The sequence below is a fragment of the Lupinus angustifolius genome, chromosome LG16, assembly GCF_001865875.1.
Source record: "Lupinus angustifolius cultivar Tanjil chromosome LG16, LupAngTanjil_v1.0, whole genome shotgun sequence".
Classification (NCBI taxonomy): domain Eukaryota; kingdom Viridiplantae; phylum Streptophyta; class Magnoliopsida; order Fabales; family Fabaceae; genus Lupinus; species Lupinus angustifolius.
The window spans coordinates 3791316-3812000 of NC_032024.1; the positions used below are offsets into that span (position 1 = coordinate 3791316).

Here is a 20685-nt window from a genome sequence, read left to right on the forward strand (position 1 = left end):
TTGTCCTTGTCCAAAATCCAGCCAATACATGTCTTTTCTTCCAAACTTTATATCCTATTGTTATTATTCTAATTTTTTATAAATTAGATTTATTTTGACTTTATGTAATAAATATAATTTCCACATTACATTTTAGAATTAATATTTATTTGAACTATTAGAAATATCATGATATTATACCGGAGATAAAAGAGTCCATTCATTTCATTTATATATTATTTTCGTAACAGAACCAAGTTGATTACTTGATTGGCTCCTGGTTCACTAAACTTTTATTAATTAAGGTATTATTTGGAGAGAAAAACTAGCTTATATATGATATGGTAGATTATAGGTGTGAAGTTAACTAAAAATGTGAGATTGTGGTATAAAATTTGTAGTTATATAGCGAGTAAATTGATTTAGAGCTGTTTTGCCGAACTTTGTGCAACTGTCTAGAATTTATTAAAGAATATATAATATTATGCTATAATAACTTGTCATTTAATTTAAGAGTATGCACTATGAAAAAGTCCCATTGCCATCAAGTTTTCTACCTAACAAGCTTCTAGTAGCACTTTAAGATGCACAGAAGCAAAAAGGAAGATAGATGTTTCATGACCACTTGCATCAAAGTCAAGAGGTTTATATTGTTGAAGGGGTGCAATCTTATTAAAGAGCCTCTTCCTTCTAAAATTGTTCCCATGAAACCTACCATCAAAACTGAAGGTTGAGTGAGTAATCTTTACTAAGGTTGGAGTCTAGTTTTGGAGGATAATAAAATGAATGACTTTAAAAATTATCTCCCTTATTTGGGAGTTGAATGAAAGAAATGGAAAGGTTTTGAAAGGGTTTTAAAGTCATATAAACCTTCCATGTGTCTATTTCATAGTTCCCAAAATTTGTGGTTCTTCTACTAACAAAATGTTAAAATATTTAAATGAAATTAGTAAAATTATATTATTGTTCATTCTCATGGTTAATTATATTTTTAATGAAAAAGTAAAAATAAAATTTTGGCACTATCATTATTTTACCCTTCTCTCTTCTAAACTTTGACACTCCTAAACAATTGAGAAAATTGTTTTCATTTCTTATCCCTTCCTCCATTATCTTTGCCCCTTGATCTATTTCTTTCTCTTTCTCTCATAACTCTCAAACATAGCCTACGGCAAATAAGAACGTCCTTCGAGTTGTTTGGGTCAATAGGCTCCTCACCTATCTCACTTATGTTGCTCCAAGAACGAGAATTGGATTTGCGCTTGTTTATGTATATGACTTACGAGACCCAATATGAGATATAAACTCTAGAAACGAGCCTATACCATAAGCAACTCAAGAACACAAAGCAAAGTATAAAGAGATACTTCTTGGCAATGTCATATTTTTGTGTGTGAAAAATCTCATAATACGATACGAAAAATATATATTACTGCCTAAATATAACATATTCCTTCACATGGTTTTAGATGCAGCTGCTTATGTGAAAGATATCTATCACATAGGTCACCTTGGTGTTTCTATCAAATTTTGATTAACAGACCCCAAAAGTGGATACTATGGAAAAGAAAGCTTGAGAGAGAATGAAGAGTAAGATAAAAGACCTAGCCATTTATAATGAAGTTATCATCATAATTGACCAAGCTTTCATCATGCAAAGAAGTGCACATGCATCAGGATTTCTGAACGAGGCGCCCAAGCGAAGATTGAGCGAGGAGTTCTCTTGCTTGAGCGACAACTGTCGCTCAAGTGACAAATCAAAGAATTGTAATCCCAAACTTCTCGGTGGCTCCTCGCCCGGGCCACTCCTAGCGCTTGAGCGAGGAGGTCGTTTGTATCTTATTGATATTTGCTATCAGTTTTGGTGATACTTCTAGAAGGATGGATTGTAGTAGAGCACCTTTATTTTAGCATGTGTTAAATATGTTTTAGAATAGTTAGTTAAGTTTGTTAAGCTTTAGTTTGTTTGTTATATTACTTGCAAAACAAGCAATCCTCAAAATTGTAAATATTAACATCGTAACTCATGCAAATTCATTAATGAAAATTCAGAAGTATTATTCAATTTATATGTTGTTTTCCAATATGGTATCAGAACTCTCAATATGAGAGTTCTACTACATTCCATTCTTCTTGTTTTCTTGCCATACAATTCTCTTGATACGATTTACTCCTTCATTCAAAAATGGAGAACACGAAATCTCACGAAGTGCATCAGATTTCTCAACCTGCAGATTTATCATTGATTCAAACAAGTCCTTATTATCTGCATCTAGGAGAAAACCCAAGATTTTTCTTGGTGTCTCATACCTTGGATGGAAGCAATTACCAGACATGGAGCAAGGTCATGAGAAGAACATTGATGTCAAAGAACAAATTCAAATTTGTGAATGGCATTACCAAAATGCCATGGCAAGATGACATTAACTTTGATGGTTGGGAGAGATGTAACACTGGTAATTTCTTGGATCACTAGATCCCTTTCACAACACATATCACAAAGCATTGTCTACATAGACAATACTCAAAAAATTATGGAAGGACCTTAAAGAAAGGTACTCTAAAGGAGACCATTTCAAGACCTCCGACTTGTTACAAGAGGCCCATTCCATTAAACAAGGAGACAAGAATGTCTCTTAATTCTTTACAGGTATAAAGATCCTCTCGGATGAACTTGATTCTCTAACATCCTTTCCTATGTGCACTTGCATAACCAAATGCACTTGTGGGTTCTTGAAAATTATCAAAGGTCAAAGAGAAGCAGAATATGTAATTTGCTTCTTAAAGGGGCTCAATGATAAATACAATACTGTGAAATCCTAAATTCTCCTAATGGAGCCACTCCCCACCATAAATAAAGTCTTCACAATGGTACTCGAAAAAGAAGGATAATTAGAAAGCACAATCCATGAGAAAATAAACCTATCATCAACAATATCAACTCAAGACATAACTGGAAAGTGTAGTCCAACAAAAACTTTGGGAGAGGAACCACAAACTTCAACAACAAATGAACAATGAATGGAGGCCCAGACACACTGAATAAAGGGTACACAAGATCAACCAACAACAAGGTTTGCACATTTTGTGGAAGAGATAGACACATTGCAGAGACTTAATATTTCAAACATGAGTTTCCACCCAACTTCAAATTCAAACCAAGAATTGGCAATGGCTCCATCAATAATATATCAGCACAAGTATTAAAGAATGTAGCATAAAAACTATCTACTCATTCCACATGTTAAGAGAATATAGCAAATCAAGCCATATTGAGCTTCAACATAAGCCATATAGGAACTGACTCCACCAATAATGAAGATCATCCTATATCAGGTACTCTGCTCAATATCAACATGTTACTTCTAGAAGCACTTTTATTTTAGTATGTGTTAAATATTTTTAGAATAGTTAGTTAAGTTTGTTAAGCTTTAGTTTGTTTGTTATGAAGGATTGTTTGCATAACAAGCAATCCTCAAAGTTGTATAAATTCACATTGTAACTCATGTAAATTCATCAATGAAAATTCAGAAGTACTATTCAATTTATATGTACTTTTCCAAACAATTTACCCTCCTTGGTAGAGTCCAACCCTTAAAATGTTCAATAAAAGTTATATTGGTGTAAGATTCTATTGATTTTTGCATAAACCAAAATGTTCAATAAGGGACATGTTTCAGGTGGAGGTTGACAAGCGTTCGGGCATACCCAAAACCCAACGGAATGGGAATAATAATCTGCATACCCAAAACCCAACGGAATGGGAAGAATAATCTGCATACCCAAAACTCAACGGAATGGGAATAATAATCTGCATTCCGATCGAGTGCTGGAGGTTGAGTTGGGGATTGAGAAAACAGAAACACATCTTTGATACGCCAGATTGTCAATACGAGTTGTCAAATTCCAGAGTTATTAATGGTGATTGTGTGAGGTCTTGCAAACCAAGTAGCAAACCGATTGCTACCCAATCTCAATATGAACTATCTTGGAGCGGAAACAGAGGAGTGTTTTAGCCGTTTGGTATGCGTAAGTTCGTCCCTTGGGTGGAGAAAAACGGCGGAGAGATGCAATGGGGATAGAAAAAGAAAACATTTCGCAGAAAAAATTTAAAAGGAAAATACAAAGTAGACACGATGTTATTTGGGAAGTCCAAAACTCTGGAAAAATTTATATTGCTGGAGAACCAACTTCATCTAACTAGCAGACTACAAAATACCAATCCAACCAAACAGGCTACTGATTTAGAAAAATAGCAAATCAACTCCTCGCAAAACCACTTCCACAATTATACTTTTGTGGAAGGTTATCTAGAAACTATACAGGATACTAGGTGAAAATTTTCGTTTTGCTACCAAAACTACAACTCCCACCTTCCCTAAATTGCAAAAATCTTAGAATACATTATTGCGGGTATTGTACCACGGAACCTTTGGAAAATATACTCATTTGATAATCATCATCATCTTAAGGCATTCACAAACGCCACCAATGAATCAACATCTCTCTTTTCCGAAGGATATTTGATGGGACGAGAAGAATGTTTTGGGAAGAAAAGTATAGTGGGGAAGCTTCCCAACTCCAATTCACTCTGCGCAAACTCTTTTTGTTCCCCATCTGCTCTGAATTTTCCAACTTTCACCCCTGATCCTGCTAACTTATCTGCCAAATCAACATATGATTCCTCCATAGCCTGTTACAGTTTACAATAAACATCTTATTAGAGAGAATGAAAATCTCAAGCAGCCAAATGAACCTTAATGACACAATCTTAAAACAATATTGAAGTTCCCGGAATATGAATTTACCTGGCAGAAGCGGCACCATGGTGCATAGAGCACAACAATCCATGGCTCTTGACGGTTATCCAATTTTGCTAAATTCTCAATTCCAGTCCTACTCAGGTTTACTACATTCTGTGTATTGAAAATGTCAGCTACTGTGGCAGCGCCATTGTCATGGGCGACCCCATTCCCATTAAGGTTTGGAACATCTTCCTGCTTTATGTTACCTTTGTGAAGACCACACTCCTTGGCTTTAGCGTCTTCCCACCACCACCTTCCCTCCCTTTCATGCTGTCCTGGTAAGACCGGCCTTGTACATGGCTCACAGCCGATTGAAACGTATCCTTGGGAATGCAATGAATTAACAGGCACATTCATTGTCCTAAGGAAGTTCCATATGTCATTACCTATAACATTTGCAACAGGGTTCCACTTCACCAAGCTACCAGCTCCACCATCCAGTCCCTCAAAAACTGGATCAACTTGGACAACAGGTACTTCGGACCGAGTACCAGGTGATTGATCCTTTCTCTGCCCTGTTATCCATGCTCTGAGACCCTTAAGGGCCCTTCTTAAGGGTCTCACCTTCCTTACTCTGCAGCATTCCTGATGGCCATCCTCATAGAATGAGAATAGACCCTTTGTTCTTACTAATGCCTGAACCTCAACTGCATCAGGGAACATGTACTCGATATGAATTCCATAATGCTTCTCAACCTCGTCGAACAGTCGGTAAGTTTCAGGATTCAGTCTCCCAGTGTCAAGGCTGAACACCCTGTAGGGTCGACCCGTCAAATGGGCATACTCAATCAAAGCAACATCTTCAGCACCACTGCAAAAGCAAAGATTCACATTAAATTCCAAATGCAGATAGCACATTCATTACTTACAAATGTAACAATGAATATGTGTAACAATCTGGCTTAAAACATAGCACAACTTTCCAATACGTCTGGATGAAACATAATTTGCAAAAAAAATTAAGGTACAGCTTTTGAAATATCACTAACACATGTTTAGAAACATTAACAATAACTAGAATGAATGGGATTGTTACAGGGATTTAATCGTATTGCACTATGAAGTGAAATAAACACTGTCAGTGTCAGCAATTAAACTATACACTGTTACAATTAATCACAGGAAAATTGACACGGTAACACATTATTAAAAAGATTTAACTCTTAGTTATGCATGATTGATATTACATAAAATTAAAAGGTTACAAATCCTTAGTCTTAGACTCATGCTATAGCCTACAACACGATCAATTAGAAGCAAACATTACAAGGAACACTAGCAATTTGAGCAACAACAAATAATTAAAACAAACAAAATCTAATAATTTTTTAGATATAAAAATAAATAAATAAAATACTCAAATATCATGCAACAGAATCGATCACGTGCGTCATCAAAATAATCTCTGATAAAACCAGCGCATTGAATGAGGCAGGAATTACCTGAAGGCAATAGCAATGTCACTGCCAAATTTCTCGAGGGCCTTATCCATAATTTCAAGAGGAGAAGCATTTTCAAGACCTCTAGCTAATTCATCATAATCTTCTTCCTCTTTCTCTGCAACCTCTGCAAATTCACCAAACAACATCATCAATCAACACGCTCTAATCACCTCCAACTAAAACAGAATGTAAATTATGATGAAATGGGAAGTACCAGGAGCAACGATAGTTGCTGCAAGAGGAACAACTGAATCCTTGCGTTGAGGTTCAGCGTTAATAGGCCTCACCAAGCTTCGTCTTTGAGTTAAATTTACAAATCCATGAGATCTCTCCAAATTACGAAAATAACCAATTTGTAGAGCTGAAAACACACAAAAAGAATATAAATCATTAAATAAATCACACTTGAATTAAATTTATCCAAAATCAATGAAATGTGTAAGAAAATGATCAAACCTTTGGAATCTGTAGAAGAACCGAGACGTGAGAAAAAGGAAGTTGAAGAAATGGTTGAAGAGGAAGAGGAAGTAACAGAGAGTGCCATTGAATAATGAATCTCTTCTCTATGAACTGATCTATGGAGTTAGGTTCTTTCCTGAAACAAAGTGAGAAAGAGTGATTTCAATATAAAGAAACAGAAATATGAGGCGGCATTTTAGGTTCAATGAACCTGGACGTAATTTCGGACTCGTTCGTTATGCTTACGTGGTGTTGTTTTATTGGATAATAGGAAGCCCGTGGTGCGTGTCAACCGTAAGGTCGCGCGGCCAGCTTAGACTTGGCTTACTTTTTCTTAGGTGTTTTCAACTAACAGATTGTGTATCAATAAATTATTATATTCATGTTTCTAGTTAATTAGTATTTTTTAGTAATTTAAAAATATTAATTTATATTTTTTTATTTTTATTTTTAATTAAGTGATATTTTTTATTTGATTGAGATGATTTTTGTCTGTTTTCAACAACTTTTTATTAATGGAATGTAGATAGTGTCTATCTCCATTTATGTTCTAACAAATTAAAATGTATTATTCAATTAAATAAAAAAATTATAAAAAAACTATATTATATGGTGTATATTTATTGGATAGGATAAGAGAAACAGAATTTTTTAGAGTGATCCATATTTTACTGGATTTAGATTATAATAGGTGGCACTAAAAAAATATACGAGTCTATATCTTTTAACTTTAAGTTATATAAATTCAAATATATTTTTTCCATTCAAATACTATAACATCTACTATGAGAAAATATCTGATTTAAAGAGGTAGAATTTTCAAAATTGAGTTTAACATCAGTTTGAAACAATACATTGTTCCCATTAATTCATAATTACCTACATTTTTCCATATGAATACAATAATTACCAGTATTGTTATTGGTAAAGTCAAACCTAATACAACCCAAACTTTTATTTTTGACATTAGCACCTTTGAATTTCTATAAGGTTTTATTTGGTTGGAGAAAGAAAATAAGAAGAGATAAATAGATGAGAAAGAGAATGATGAGAAATAGAATATATTTTTGTAATGTTTGATAGAAGAGAATAAAGAAAGAAAACGAATAAAAATATGTATTTTCTTCTCTTTGGTTGAATATGAAGTGATAAGAGAAAGATAATATTATACTTTGAGTACAAGAATATCCTTAAACAAAGGAAAGGGAGAAAAATTGTTTTATTATTAATTAAAAATAAAGATTATGATTTTAAAATTTTAATTTTATTATAATTTTAATTGTTTTTAATTAATAAAAAAATTTATATCTAAAAATGATTTATGTAGATTAGTAGTATTTACTAATAGTCAGAATTTTTTACATGGTGATTACATCATTCATATAACCGTTTAGACTTGGCTTATTTTTATTTTTAATTAAGTGATATTTTTTATTTGACTGAGATGATTTTTGTCTGTTTTCAACAACTTTTTATTAATGGAATGTAGATGGTGTCTATTCCCATTTATGTTCCAAACAAATTAAAATATATTATTCAATTAAATAGAAAAATCTTAAAAACAAAACTAAAATATATTATTTAATTAAATAGAAAAATCTTAAAAACAAAACTATATTATATGGTGTACATTTATTGGATAGGTAAGAGAAACAATTTTTTTGAAAGATCCATATTTTACTGGATTTAGATTATAATAGGTGGTACAAAAAAATATAAAAGTCTATACCTTTTAACTTTAAATTATATAAATTAAAATATATTTTTTCCATTCAAATACTATAACATCTACTACGGAAAATATATGATTTAAAGAGGTAGAATTTTCAAAATTGAGTTTTATATCAATTTTTTTTGTTTCTCACATGTATCTTCGCATTTGAGGCAATTCTGTCCGAGCCGGGAACATCCATAAGTACGTGGGGCTAACTCTTTCAGCAGATATTTTTTTCATCCACAAAACTCGAACCCAAAATATTGCTTAAGGGGAATCAAACATGTATCACTTGAATCAACGTATGCTGGTGTTTAACATCAGCTTGAAACAATACATTGTTTCCATTAATTCATAATTACCTACATTTTTCCATATGAATACAATAATTACCAAACCTAATACAACCCAAACTTTTATTTTTGACATTAGTACCTTTGAATTTCTATAAGGCTTTATTTGGTTGTAAAAGAAAATAAAAATAGAGAAATAGATGAGAAAGAGAGTAAGAAGAAATAGAATAGATTTTTGTAATGTTTGGTAGAAGAGAATAAAGAAAGAAAATGAATAAAAATATGTATTTTCTTCTCTTTGGTTGGATATGAAGTGATAAGAGAAAGATAATATTATATTTTGAGTACAAAAATATCCTTAAACAAAGGAAAGGGGAAAAATTTGTTTTATTATTAATTAGAAATAAAGATTATGATTTTAAAATTTTAATTTTATTATATATTTTTATTATAATTTTAATTGTTTTTAATTAATAAAAAAATTTATATCCAAAAAAGATTTATGTAGATTACTAGTATTTAATAATAGTGTAAGAATTTTTTACATTTTCACTATATCATTCATATAACCATTTACTATTAATTAAACTACTTAATACAAAAGAATGATGATAGTGTATAATGACTATGTATAAATTTTTACATCATCAGTACGTATATATTAAACTTTTTAAAGTTAAAACAAACAAGTAGAGAAAAAATGAAGGGTATATTTGACATTTCATGCAAAATCGCATTTCTATCCACTATCTCACCAAGTTATAAGAAAAATGACTTACGGTGCGTCTAACATACTTTTTACTCTCTCCTCTCTTTCTATCTTCATAACCAAAGAGGAGAAATTCTCCCCTTATCTTCTATTTTTCTCTCATTTTTTTCTTTCAGTTCTAATTCTATCGTACCAAATGAAGGCTAAGAGGGAAATTTGTACTTGGCCATTGCATATTTTTTACAATTAAGATTGCCTACATAATTTAATAAAATATTAAATAATATAAAATTTTGATATAATTTGATTAAAACAATATCATTTAATGTACATTACAAATTAAATTTAAAAATGAAAAAAGGATCAATAAATATGAGTGTAATTGAAAAGTATAATGCAAATATGTATAAGGTTCTTAAAGCATCAATAAAGGAGAGATATGATTTACTATCTTCCAAATAACCTATATTCAAATGCAAAACAGTGAGGTCCTGTGGGACATGACTATGCTATTTGGTACAGAAGGCCAAACTATATGGGGGACACACGACAAGAATTACTATAAGATATGCAAAATTAAAAAGAGGACCACAATCAATACTTTTGTGGGTGCTCTACCAAGGATTGAGATTTGAGACTATTTTTTATATGCAAAAAATTAGACATATATCAGGGTTTGGATTCAAATTCTTTATATTATGTTCCACATTAGCATGTACCTTTTTGTAATATTTTTCTTTTCTAGATCTCTTCATAAAATTTGGCATAGCTATTTATTTTATTTGTTTGTGCTCTTGTCCTTTATTATTCCAATTTAGTCCCTATTCAATTTCTTCAAAGCAGGCCAACATGTGGTCCTTGAGCATCAATTTTGTCTGTTTTGAATTAAATTTTAGTAAATATGTACCTATTTTTGTCACCTCCTTCATTTTCTAATCACCCTGACCTAATAAAAGCAAATTCCGTGGACTAGTTTTTTTATTTTATTTGTGTGGCTGTTAGTACTTTAATTTTAAGCATAGTGGACTCAGGCCACTAGTTATGAAGTGAATGTCATAATCAATATGAGGGTATGATGCAAAAAAAATTAACCAACTTGGAAAGTGATGGGATATGGTTATTACAAAGCAATAATTCATAATATGAAGATCCAATTGGTTCTCCCTTTTTTTGTAAGTGGATATTCTAGTATTTAGATTTGAAGGAACTCACCTAAATCTTTAATAGATCTCTCTTTGTTAATCATGACAATGTTCTATACAAAGATAAAAAGTACTAGAAGATGTTTAGAGTAAACCAATCACAATGCACCATCACCAAATCTCAGGATTCTCTCGGTGGGTAGAGAAGGCGTTAGTTTAATAGAAGGGAAAAGATGTATAGATTCACATTATAATTTTTTTTTAACACTATTATTATATTATCCACTATTTATTTTTAATTATTACTGAAAATAAAAGTAATTCAAATGAATGGTAGATAATGCACTAACTGTTTATAAAACTTTATATTGTCGGTACATAAAATATTATATTCTTAATTGAATAAGAATGTAATATTTATGTAATGATAGTGGACAAATTTATTAACAATTTATGTATTATTCAATATTCATTTATATTACTTTTATTTTTAAGAGTGAGTCCTGTTGAAAAATAAATGTTGGATGATGTATTGATGATGTAAAAAACTCTTACACTTTTTACCTCATCATATTTTTCTCATTCAATAATTAGAACAATCTAAAAATCAAATTTTAAATGAGGGATTCTTGCTTGGTTTAAATAAGTTATTTTAGGAAGTCTGACACACATTACCTTGTATTTACAATAAATAATAGAGACTGAAATTATATAATGAACTCAATTTTTTTTGTTTCCACCTATCGTAGTTAGAAACATTTTAAGTTTTCCCTTCATTACATTAGTGTGAGTTGTAGTTTATATAATGTAAAGCATTAGAGAATGTGGGTGTAGTTTAATTTATTTGTCTTTAGGCAACAATTAGTTATTTTCTCCATATTTAAATTTTTTCCAGGTTATTCATTGTATTGAGATTATTCAACTTTCATATCCTAGTTCTCTAATTCATATCGGAGACTAAGAAGTTGGAGAAAATTAATTCAATGTACACTATTTGTTGTTGAAGCAAAAGTGATTGTTGTGCGGTGTTAACCACAAGCAATCAAATATTATTAGAGAATAAGGAGCGCTGAGCGGCCAATTGTGTCTATGTCCTCAGGAGCGCTGAGCGGCTACCAAAATATTATTAGAGAATAAGGATTACAAACTCTAGCACACCCATGGGTCTAACTGCTCATTGAGTGTTTCTATTTGGTGTTTATATCTGGTGTACGTTATAACAAGAGACTTGAGTCTAATATATAAAATTGGTTACTCTACTCTATTCCAATACTAGACAATGTGAGACTAACGCAATAACATCTTTCAAGCATCCCCAACAATCTCCACCTTGATTGAAATAAACGAATATCTCGCCCCTTAGGAAATCTACACAAGAATCTTCACCTTAGCGAATATATGAATCCACCTTGTTCAATGTCTAATTCTTTTTAACGATTCCCCTGTAGCATAGACCTTCTGAGTATCCTTGACGATGTTACCAAGAGCCTAGCTCTCCAAACTTATAGTGCAGCTTCCCGTACCGCCACCAAATGGAATACGCCGTCTAACCACCTATTGCTAGGAAGTCTTTCGATATATTGGAACATCTACACAAAAGTTTACCAACAATCATCATATTCGATACTCTGTCACACTAAACCTTGGAGCTTAGCCTCAATCGCTACCACCATTGTTTACTCCGACAATCCTAATTCAAAAGAACTATCATACTCCACCATAAAAAGTATATCCACAACACACCTTGTGTCAATGTTAACTAATGTCTGTGTCACATCCTTGCATCCAAGCCAATGCCCATGTCACACCCTTGCATCTCTACCAATGCTCGTGTTACAACTTGCATCAAAGTCAATATCCATTTAACACCTTACATCAAAGTCAATCAGCGCCTCTGTGTTTTTGTGGATATGTTAACAATTAACATCTTTCATTATGACGTCCCAGACACGCCATTAGGATATTTCACTTCTCATCTCAAATGAGAACATTCTCTCAACATCTAGAGAGATATTGTCAGCACCTGTCTCTGGGTCAAACTCAACGCATGAGTCTCAATCTCCATCTTGATCCTAACCGATTAATGAACTTCTAGGGTTCTGGATCAATATATATCGCCCACACCACAGTTCCGCCATGTTTTCTTCTTCAACTCGTCTACTTTATCCTTGCGCAATACTTTTGACACACCTTGTCTTGCCATCAAGCCTTCACACTCTTTAGCCATTATCTAGCGCTTGGGTTAAGAGTCATATACCAATTGGCTCTAATGCAACTGTTGGTGCAACGGAAGTGATCGTTGCGCAACGTTGGTCACAAGCAATAAAATAAAGGGCATAGAATAGATATAAGAGAAGAAACACGAGAATTTGTTAATGAGGTTCGGCCAATTGTGTCTATGTCACCGAGAGCGCTAAATGGTTACCAAAATATTATTAGAGAATAAGGATTACAAACCCTAACACACCTATGAGCCCAACTGACCATTGAGTGCACATTATAACAAGGGACTTGAGTCCAATATATAACATTGGTTACTCTATTCCAATATTAGACAATGTGAGACTAAAACAATAACATATTTCAAGCATCCTAATATAATTGTATTATTATTTTACATTGAGTTCTAACATAAGTTTATGTGTAAAATAATTATTTTATTTATCACATGGAAAAAACACGGATGAAGAAGGTATTGTAAATTAAAATAATTGAATATAACTTTTTTCCTGAACTAATGTATAAATTACTTATTGACATAGTTCATAAAATTGATATAAAGTACAATCTCTGAGAATAACCTAACCCTTGGAGATTCGAAAGGTTTATTCTATGAGAAAAATGCAATGGGACCAGAGTCATCACTCACCATGCACACTGCAAGGTGACATGGACCACATATGAGAACAAAATATAGGAAAGGAGATTCCATGTTGCTTTCCCATTGTCAAATAAATCATAAATTGATAATAAATAAAATGCTTGAAATCAATAATTAAGAAGATTATGGACTACTAACTGAGTTAGTTAAGATAAACTTCATTAATAATGCAATGCAAAGGAGAATGCTTCAAAAAAAAAAATAGAAATACAACTTTTAATGATATATATTTATCTTTTTAAACAAAGAGATAAATATGTATTTGTCTCTTCATTAATGAAGATAATTTTATTCCTAATATGCGTCATGGATATATTAAACCACTATCCATTCTCTCCTTTAGGGATATAGTCAGCTGCTTCTCCATATACTCCTAGTTTTTTTATTTTTGTTTGGGAACTAAGGTTATTCCATTTGATGCTACTGTTTGACCCAAAATCTCGTTAAGACACTTGAAAACGTGGATACTTATTTGCAACCATTTCTACAATTATAGACATTATGGAGCAATAACATAGAGAAAATTGAACATTATGAAGAGAATAATTGAACATGATGAGGGAATAATTTCACTAAAAAGTAAAATTTTATAATTATGGAAAAAATAATTGTAATGTATATTTACAAAAACACAAAATTCCGGGATTCCATGAAGTTGGTGTTGTTATTGTGACACTAACAAATAAGCAGTCGCCACGTACACCTCCTACGTCACAGGCTGTTATTGTCTCACTTCCTAACACATAGATGAAATATTATTACAGCAGAAAGAGCTTTTCGTTTGTAACAGCTCTTTGTTCTCGTGCACTCTCTGTCACTCTCACTGGTTAGTTAATCTTCTCTCCTTTGATTTGGAATTTGATTATTCTTAACTTTCTATTTTCATTTATAACTGTACCAATTTTACCTCACATTTTTCGATCACGGTTCCTGTTATGACATCACTTTGCATCTACTTCAATTGTTGAGCAAATCATTTTCCTAAACCCTGTAGTAACCCTAATTTTATTAATTTAATTGTTTTTCTATCCACTTGCTTCAGTTTTTTATTATTTCATTTTTGTTCATTTAGGAGATCAAGTAGTCAAAAAAAAAATTCTATTTGCATGAACTATGACTTTGTTGCCAATCCAAAACGCGTGAAGGCTGCAGCAGGGTCATTTTGATTGTTAGTATACTATATAATTTGTATTGATAATTAGGGCCGTTTGTTTAGGCTTTGTAAAAGTGATTTTTTTAGCAACTGTTTTATCTGCGAAGCTGGAAAATATAGCTTCGAAAAAAAGATGAATTTTAGATTTTTTTTGCGCCCTTCTACATTTTGTAAAAACCCAACCAAACAAATTTGCAAGTGTCAAAAGTGTTTTTTCCATACTCACATAATTCACTCATACCCAACCACGAACCAGTTCACAAGAACTGATTCGCGTTTCTTCTGTGTTTTGAAACACAGTGGGATGCGAATCCATACGCAAGGCTTGACGCAGAATAAGCAGAACACAACACATAGAAGCATAACAGTAGGTGGCACATTAGAAGTGAGGAAGAAAGAAAGTCATAATCTTTCTTTTAACAATATGGGCCTTTTTTAATTGAGATATAAGCTTTATTTTACTTGCTAATATAAAATTGGCATTTTTTAGTTAGAAATGAGTGGACATTTATCCTTTAACCATGATTATAAATTTATTTTAAATGTATTTAACTTAACTTATTTAAATATTCATAAAAAAATAAATAAGTTTTAAAAAATTAAAGTGTATATGCTAAAAAGTAACGAAGTCAGAAATAAGTATCAACTAAGTATACCCTCAACATACTATATATATGATAGCGTAGCATACCGCGTATCATGTATCATATATCTCTACCCGTGATGAAGAGAACTGCATATCATGTTAGGGTTGTTTTTTCCTTTCAAGCTGACCACATATTGTGAAAAAAAGCTTAAACAAAGCGCCCTTTATGAGTTGATTGGATCATTTTTTTCTGGGCAACAATTTTGTTTTGAATATATCAATTTATAATCCTACTTGTGGATGGTGTTACAGAGTATTTGCATCAAAATTGAATATGGCTGAGGCTACACAACCTAACGCTGAGTTGTTGGAATGGCCAAAGAAAGATAGGCATCGCTTCCTGCATGCCGTGTACCGTGTTGGTGATCTTGATCACACAATCAAGTTAGTATTTTTTTTACTTGGGTTGTTAATATCTACTGTGGTGTTAGTTTAGTTGATTAAAAGTTCCTTACTCCTCTCTCAGGTTTTATACTGAAGCTTTTGGAATGAAGCTTTTGAGGAAAAGAGATGTTCCGGAGGAGAAATATGCCAATGCTTTTCTTGGATTTGGCCCTGAACAATCCCATTTTGTTGTGGAATTAACATATAGTAACTTTCTCTGTCAAACTTTCATGTTCATGCAAGTGGTGGTTCTTAATTCTTACATACATGTTGTTTTTCAAGTAATCATGTGATTGTGGGTGCCATTTGATAAGCTTCGAACAAAAGTGATTTTAAGTTTTTTACAAAAACCAGAAGTTATTTTTTGTTTGGATTTGATTATAAAAAAAACACTTCAATTGATTTTTAAGAAGTTACTCATTTCAGCTTTTGACTAGGATTATAAAAATAAACTGATTTTTTTTCATTCCATTGTTTTTAAAAAACTATCTAAACAGTTTCACCTTTTCAATTCAAAGTGCCTCTTGCAAATTAAGCACAGACAAATGCACTCAATGTAATGTATCTTTTGCTTACCATCTGTTTAGTGATGGATTGAATTGGACATGAAACATCTTATTCTCCGTGTTTGATATTATTGTCAGATTATGGGGTTAGCTCTTATGATATCGGTACCGGATTTGGACATTTTGCTATTGCAACTCCAGATGTAAGTAGAAGTCTGCCTTCACTAATGCTTGAGCATCTATTTACCCCATGTACTGAAAAATAAGTGTTGTCTCTTCCACTTTTAGGTTTACAAATTTGTTGAAGATGTTCGTGCTAAGGGTGGAAATGTCACTAGGGAGCCTGGTCCTGTTAAGGGCGGATCATCTGTCATTGCCTTTGTGAAAGATCCAGATGGTTATATTTTTGAGATCATTCAAAGAGCTTCAACCCCGGAGCCATTGTGTCAAGTAATGCTTCGTGTTGGCGATCTAGAACGCTCAATTAAGTTTTATGAAAAGGTAACTGTTCAACTCAATTGTTTCTTTCCACGACCATGTATTTTAATTTTTAATACAAACCAGATTCATTTCTGTCAAAATTCAAAAGTGTTCTATAAGTTTTCATGTCTGTCTGCTATAACTTATTATTTTTTCATAAAATTATTTATTATCTTTTTTATTTATCTATTTATGCTTTTACTTGCATAGGCCAAATGGTTCTTTGTTGTTCCCTAATATCACAATTCACAACAAAAGAACAATCTCCATCTGCTGATAATCTGACTTCTGCCTTGATTAAGTTCCATGGCAAACTAGGAAAGCAATTATAGGCCATTGGGCTAAAGCAGTAAAATAATTCAAAATAGTGTATTGTTACTCACTACTCAGTATATCCAATCACATTCTATAAGTGATTTTTTCTTGTTATGATAGGCTTTAGTTAGTTCTGTTGAATTCTTGTTTGGTTACTGTGTTGCCCTGTACTGTACTTATCCTTTTATATTTTCTCTTTTAAGAAGGGAATGTAGAGAGTGAAGCCATTGGGATGAATTGTGTGTGTAAAGTGCCTATGTTGATAAAATGAGTAATCCATTTCATTGACGGGTTTCAAACTTTCAATACTAGAATAAGTACTAGCTGCATTGTTGTGGCTTACTATTTAGTTTAGACAACCACGGAAAGACCAAATTTTATCCTCTGTTATGTTGCTTTGTGGGCATTTAGGATATGGATTCGGAATTTTGAGCTTTTCCTTGTGATGGACACAATAAAATCATGGATATACGTTTGATATGTTATGCTTTAAGTTTTATTTATTAAGCAATGGTGTCTTATGAACTAAGGCTATGTTCTTATGGGATCACATTTACACAGGCCTTGGGTTTGAAGCTGGTGAAGAAGGTGGATAGACCCGAATACAAGGTTAATTTCCTACTTAACTCGATCTTGGCAATCTAGTCACTGGCCAGGAGTCCAGGACGCATTTCATGTCTTTGCCATGACTTGCGTATAGTTTTCCTAAATTATGTTGCATGTCCTACAGTACACTATAGCTATGCTTGGGTATGCAGAGGAGCATGAGACAATTGTGTTGGAGTTGACATATAACTATGGTGTCACTGAATACACCAAGGGAAATGCTTATGCACAGGTTATTTAATTGTTCTATTGCCTTCTGTAAACCTAAACTGGTTGTCTTCACTTTTCTGTACCCCCGAATGATAAAACTTGTGTTCTATATAACAGGTTGCTATTGGTACTGATGATGTATACAAGAGTGCTGAGGTACTCAACATAGTTACACAAGAGCTTGGAGGGAAGATTACTCGCCAACCAGGGCCGATTCCTGGCCTCAACACAAAGATCACTTCTTTCTTAGATCCAGATGGATGGAAAACTGTAAGTCATGTTTTTTATACTGAGTGAGGGTGTGACTTAAGTTCTTATTTGTTTCATTGTAGAAGCATAAACTGAAATAATAGATCAATTACAAATTTACAATGTTAAACCACATCCAATATAATTGAGTGAGTATGTGGTTCACTTGGATATGCAATTCTTCATTTTTACATTAATTGTATGAGACATTCTTTATGACGAAACCAATACATGGTACGGTTAATTCAGTACACGGTACGTAAGGTAAATGAGAGAATTATGTAACTATGGATTGGCCCAAGGAGCCTCACCATCTATAATTGGAGGACACTGTTTCTTGTTTCATAACATTAGGATTGAAAGGGGAGAGATATGAACATATGGTTAACTATAAAGAGGTTGCTTGAACTAAACTTGCATGATTTTGATAGCAGAACTTTATTCTGTACTTCAGTTTGCTTATGAGGGGGAGCAAAATAGTTGTCTGTAAAGAACTTTATGTAAATTGATTATGAATGCGAAATATAGAGCAAGAAGTTTCTTGTGGTATAGAACAAGATGTTTAGCCAGCAAATAGAGATTATGTATTGTTTCAACTTTAGCTAGAAATTGATTCTGACTAGTGACTTAAACTGATCAGAAATTTGAATTTAGTGTACGTTTCTCATGGTATGTTAAATAACTTTTGACTATCTGATAAAAATAGGATCTTATGTCTCAACTTATATTTACAATTGAAGGGTACCCATTGATGCCTAACACAGTATTTGTTATGAAAATTGTGGTTTAGCATATGAAATCATAGTTGAGGAGATTAATACTAAAATTATTGCCTGTACTTACAACCAAGATTTTGCCACATATTTTATGCACTTAAAGAAGAAGAAAACCATTTGCATTCAATATAACATGATTTCTTGGTAACATGTGGATACCCAAATGAAGTGCATTGTGTTATATTCTCTGTCGCGAACAATATCAATGTTGAGTATGTGTTATGATTCATTTGTAGGTCTTGGTTGACAATGAAGATTTTCTAAAGGAACTGGAGTGAAGAGTGCTTGCCATTCAAGAAATATGATTAGGAACTGCTAATGCTTTTGGGTGAATAAGTTGTCCAGGTTGATGAGTGATCAACACGTATATTTATCAATGTATTAGTCTTCAGTATGTTGCTTCGGCTACTGACTCAAAACACAGTTAAAACACGTATTTGGATGCTATCCTTTGATCAAGTGTTTGGTTGAGATTCTATACGGTCCAGAGTAAAATCAAAATCCCATAATCGCAACAATATTTCAGGGTTTAAACTTTTCAAATTCAATTCTAGTCAAAGTAACCATGAACGCCTTTGTCCAAATAAAATTATTTCTACTTATAAATCACTAGAAGCGGTTGCGAAATGAAAAATTTACTTTATATGGAAGACATGCTTCATCATGGCAACTGCACCAGAACTTATAAAGACTTCTTCAATCATGGAAAGTTCATTTTTAACTTCAAGTTAAACCCACTCGTATCCTTCCATTTCCATGACTTCTTTTTCAGCTAAGGTTTGCACATTCATCTTTATCCCAATCCTAAACCCCTTCCTTCCCCGTCTTTCCCATCTTTTATGTGCAATTCTCGCCATTTTGATTTTAACCAAATACAGAAAGCTTTTAATTTTACACTAAAATCTATAAAATAAACAAATTACTTAAGTAGGGTAAGAGAGAAATTGACTTAGGCAGAAGATATAAAAGTTTTTTATATTAACTTGTAAATAAAATAAGATAAAAAACATATACATTGAGTATATAAATTGACTTAGGCACAATATTGACCGTTTATAAATTTTTATAGAATATAAAATTTATGTATGATTAGTGTAAAGATTCATACACATGTAATTCATCATCTATTACTTATTTAAATTATTTTTTTGAAAAATCAATAACAATTAAATATTCATGATGGATGCATAGTGCATGTATTTTTTTCTCATTTTTATGATAAGTAGACTCATCAAAAAAACCTATATGAATTATACATAATAGTTACTGGAATAGTGGAGATTATTAGTCTCTACTCCCTCGGCCACCAACACCATAACCTAGAACCTTCTAATGTGGAGCTCTAGCAACAAATTGAAACCAATGCCATCTCACCAGTATCCTCTGTGCACTCGCACACACCAGATCGGAGCTTTGCTTCTCGTGGTGATTACATTCTTCTTCACCAGGCTCTTCGACCACTCCTTCCTCCCTTGTAACCTCTCCGGCGATCAGTTGCGGCCGTCGCAGAAGGAAGTCCCTTGATGGGACCCAGTGGTGGCCGGGGCAACTGTCTGTGAAGGTGTACGTGTATGATACTGAAGAGATCGATGGGTTGAAAGAATTGATGTACGGTAGGGATGGTAAGATCACTGAGGATGCTTGCTTGAAAGGCCAGTGGGGTACTTAGGTCATTTCATTTCTGTTTACCCTTTTCGTGGATAATTTGTGAATCGTAAAGGTCATGTTTTCGAATCATGATTAATTTGATGCACTACAGGGGAAGCGGTTAGGAAAGTTTCACACTATGTTTAGTTTGGAGAGGAAAAATTAAGGAAAGAAAAGTTGTGTGAAGAAAATAAGTGGAAAATGCGATGAACTTTTAGTTGTTTGGTATGGTAGAAAATGGAAAGAAAGTTAAGAGAAAGAACATAATTTTAATTATTTTAAAAAAAAA

The 20685-nt window shown here is 32.7% G+C and overlaps 2 protein-coding genes across 4 annotated transcripts; one reads left to right on the top strand and one right to left on the bottom strand.

Moving 5' to 3' along the window:
• LOC109329868 (putative lactoylglutathione lyase) lies at positions 2740 to 19234 on the top strand. Of its 3 annotated transcripts, XM_019563737.1 has the most exons (10): positions 2740 to 2748; positions 3511 to 3512; positions 15476 to 15607; positions 15690 to 15814; positions 16252 to 16316; positions 16402 to 16614; positions 17470 to 17517; positions 17639 to 17746; positions 17842 to 17994; positions 18986 to 19234. In XM_019563737.1, exons 3-10 carry the CDS (start codon positions 15498 to 15500, stop codon positions 19025 to 19027), a joined length of 864 nt encoding a protein of 287 aa, XP_019419282.1. In that variant the 5' UTR covers positions 2740 to 2748; positions 3511 to 3512; positions 15476 to 15497; the 3' UTR covers positions 19028 to 19234. The 3 variants fall into 3 exon arrangements, with proteins under 3 accessions (XP_019419282.1, XP_019419281.1, XP_019419280.1); XM_019563736.1 differs by lacking the exons at positions 2740 to 2748; positions 3511 to 3512 and adding an exon at positions 14171 to 14250; XM_019563735.1 differs by lacking the exons at positions 2740 to 2748; positions 3511 to 3512 and adding an exon at positions 15279 to 15327.
• LOC109329867 (5'-adenylylsulfate reductase 3, chloroplastic-like) lies at positions 4122 to 6838 on the bottom strand. The gene is made up of 5 exons (XM_019563734.1): positions 6683 to 6838; positions 6441 to 6587; positions 6227 to 6350; positions 4788 to 5595; positions 4122 to 4672 (listed from the first exon to the last, which is right to left on the bottom strand). The coding sequence occupies exons 1-5, from the start codon at positions 6768 to 6770 to the stop codon at positions 4442 to 4444; spliced, it is 1398 nt and encodes a 465-aa protein (XP_019419279.1). The 5' UTR covers positions 6771 to 6838; the 3' UTR covers positions 4122 to 4441.

What these genes read in the sequence shown, in the direction of transcription:
- LOC109329867 (XM_019563734.1), bottom strand. Translation starts at nt 6,770, where the DNA reads ATGGCACTCTCTGTTACTTCCTCTTCCTCTTCAACCATTTCTTCAACT. An exon ending in AGCAACTATCGTTGCTCCTG is followed by an intron (nt 6,351 to 6,440) that starts GTACTTCCCATT and finishes GTGAATTTGCAG; the next exon opens with AGGTTGCAGAGAAAGAGGAA. An exon ending in GACATTGCTATTGCCTTCAG is followed by an intron (nt 5,596 to 6,226) that starts GTAATTCCTGCC and finishes TTGCTTTTGCAG; the next exon opens with TGGTGCTGAAGATGTTGCTT.
- LOC109329868 (XM_019563735.1), top strand. An exon ending in TGGATAGACCCGAATACAAG is followed by an intron (nt 17,518 to 17,638) that starts GTTAATTTCCTA and finishes CATGTCCTACAG; the next exon opens with TACACTATAGCTATGCTTGG. An exon ending in AGGGAAATGCTTATGCACAG is followed by an intron (nt 17,747 to 17,841) that starts GTTATTTAATTG and finishes TCTATATAACAG; the next exon opens with GTTGCTATTGGTACTGATGA.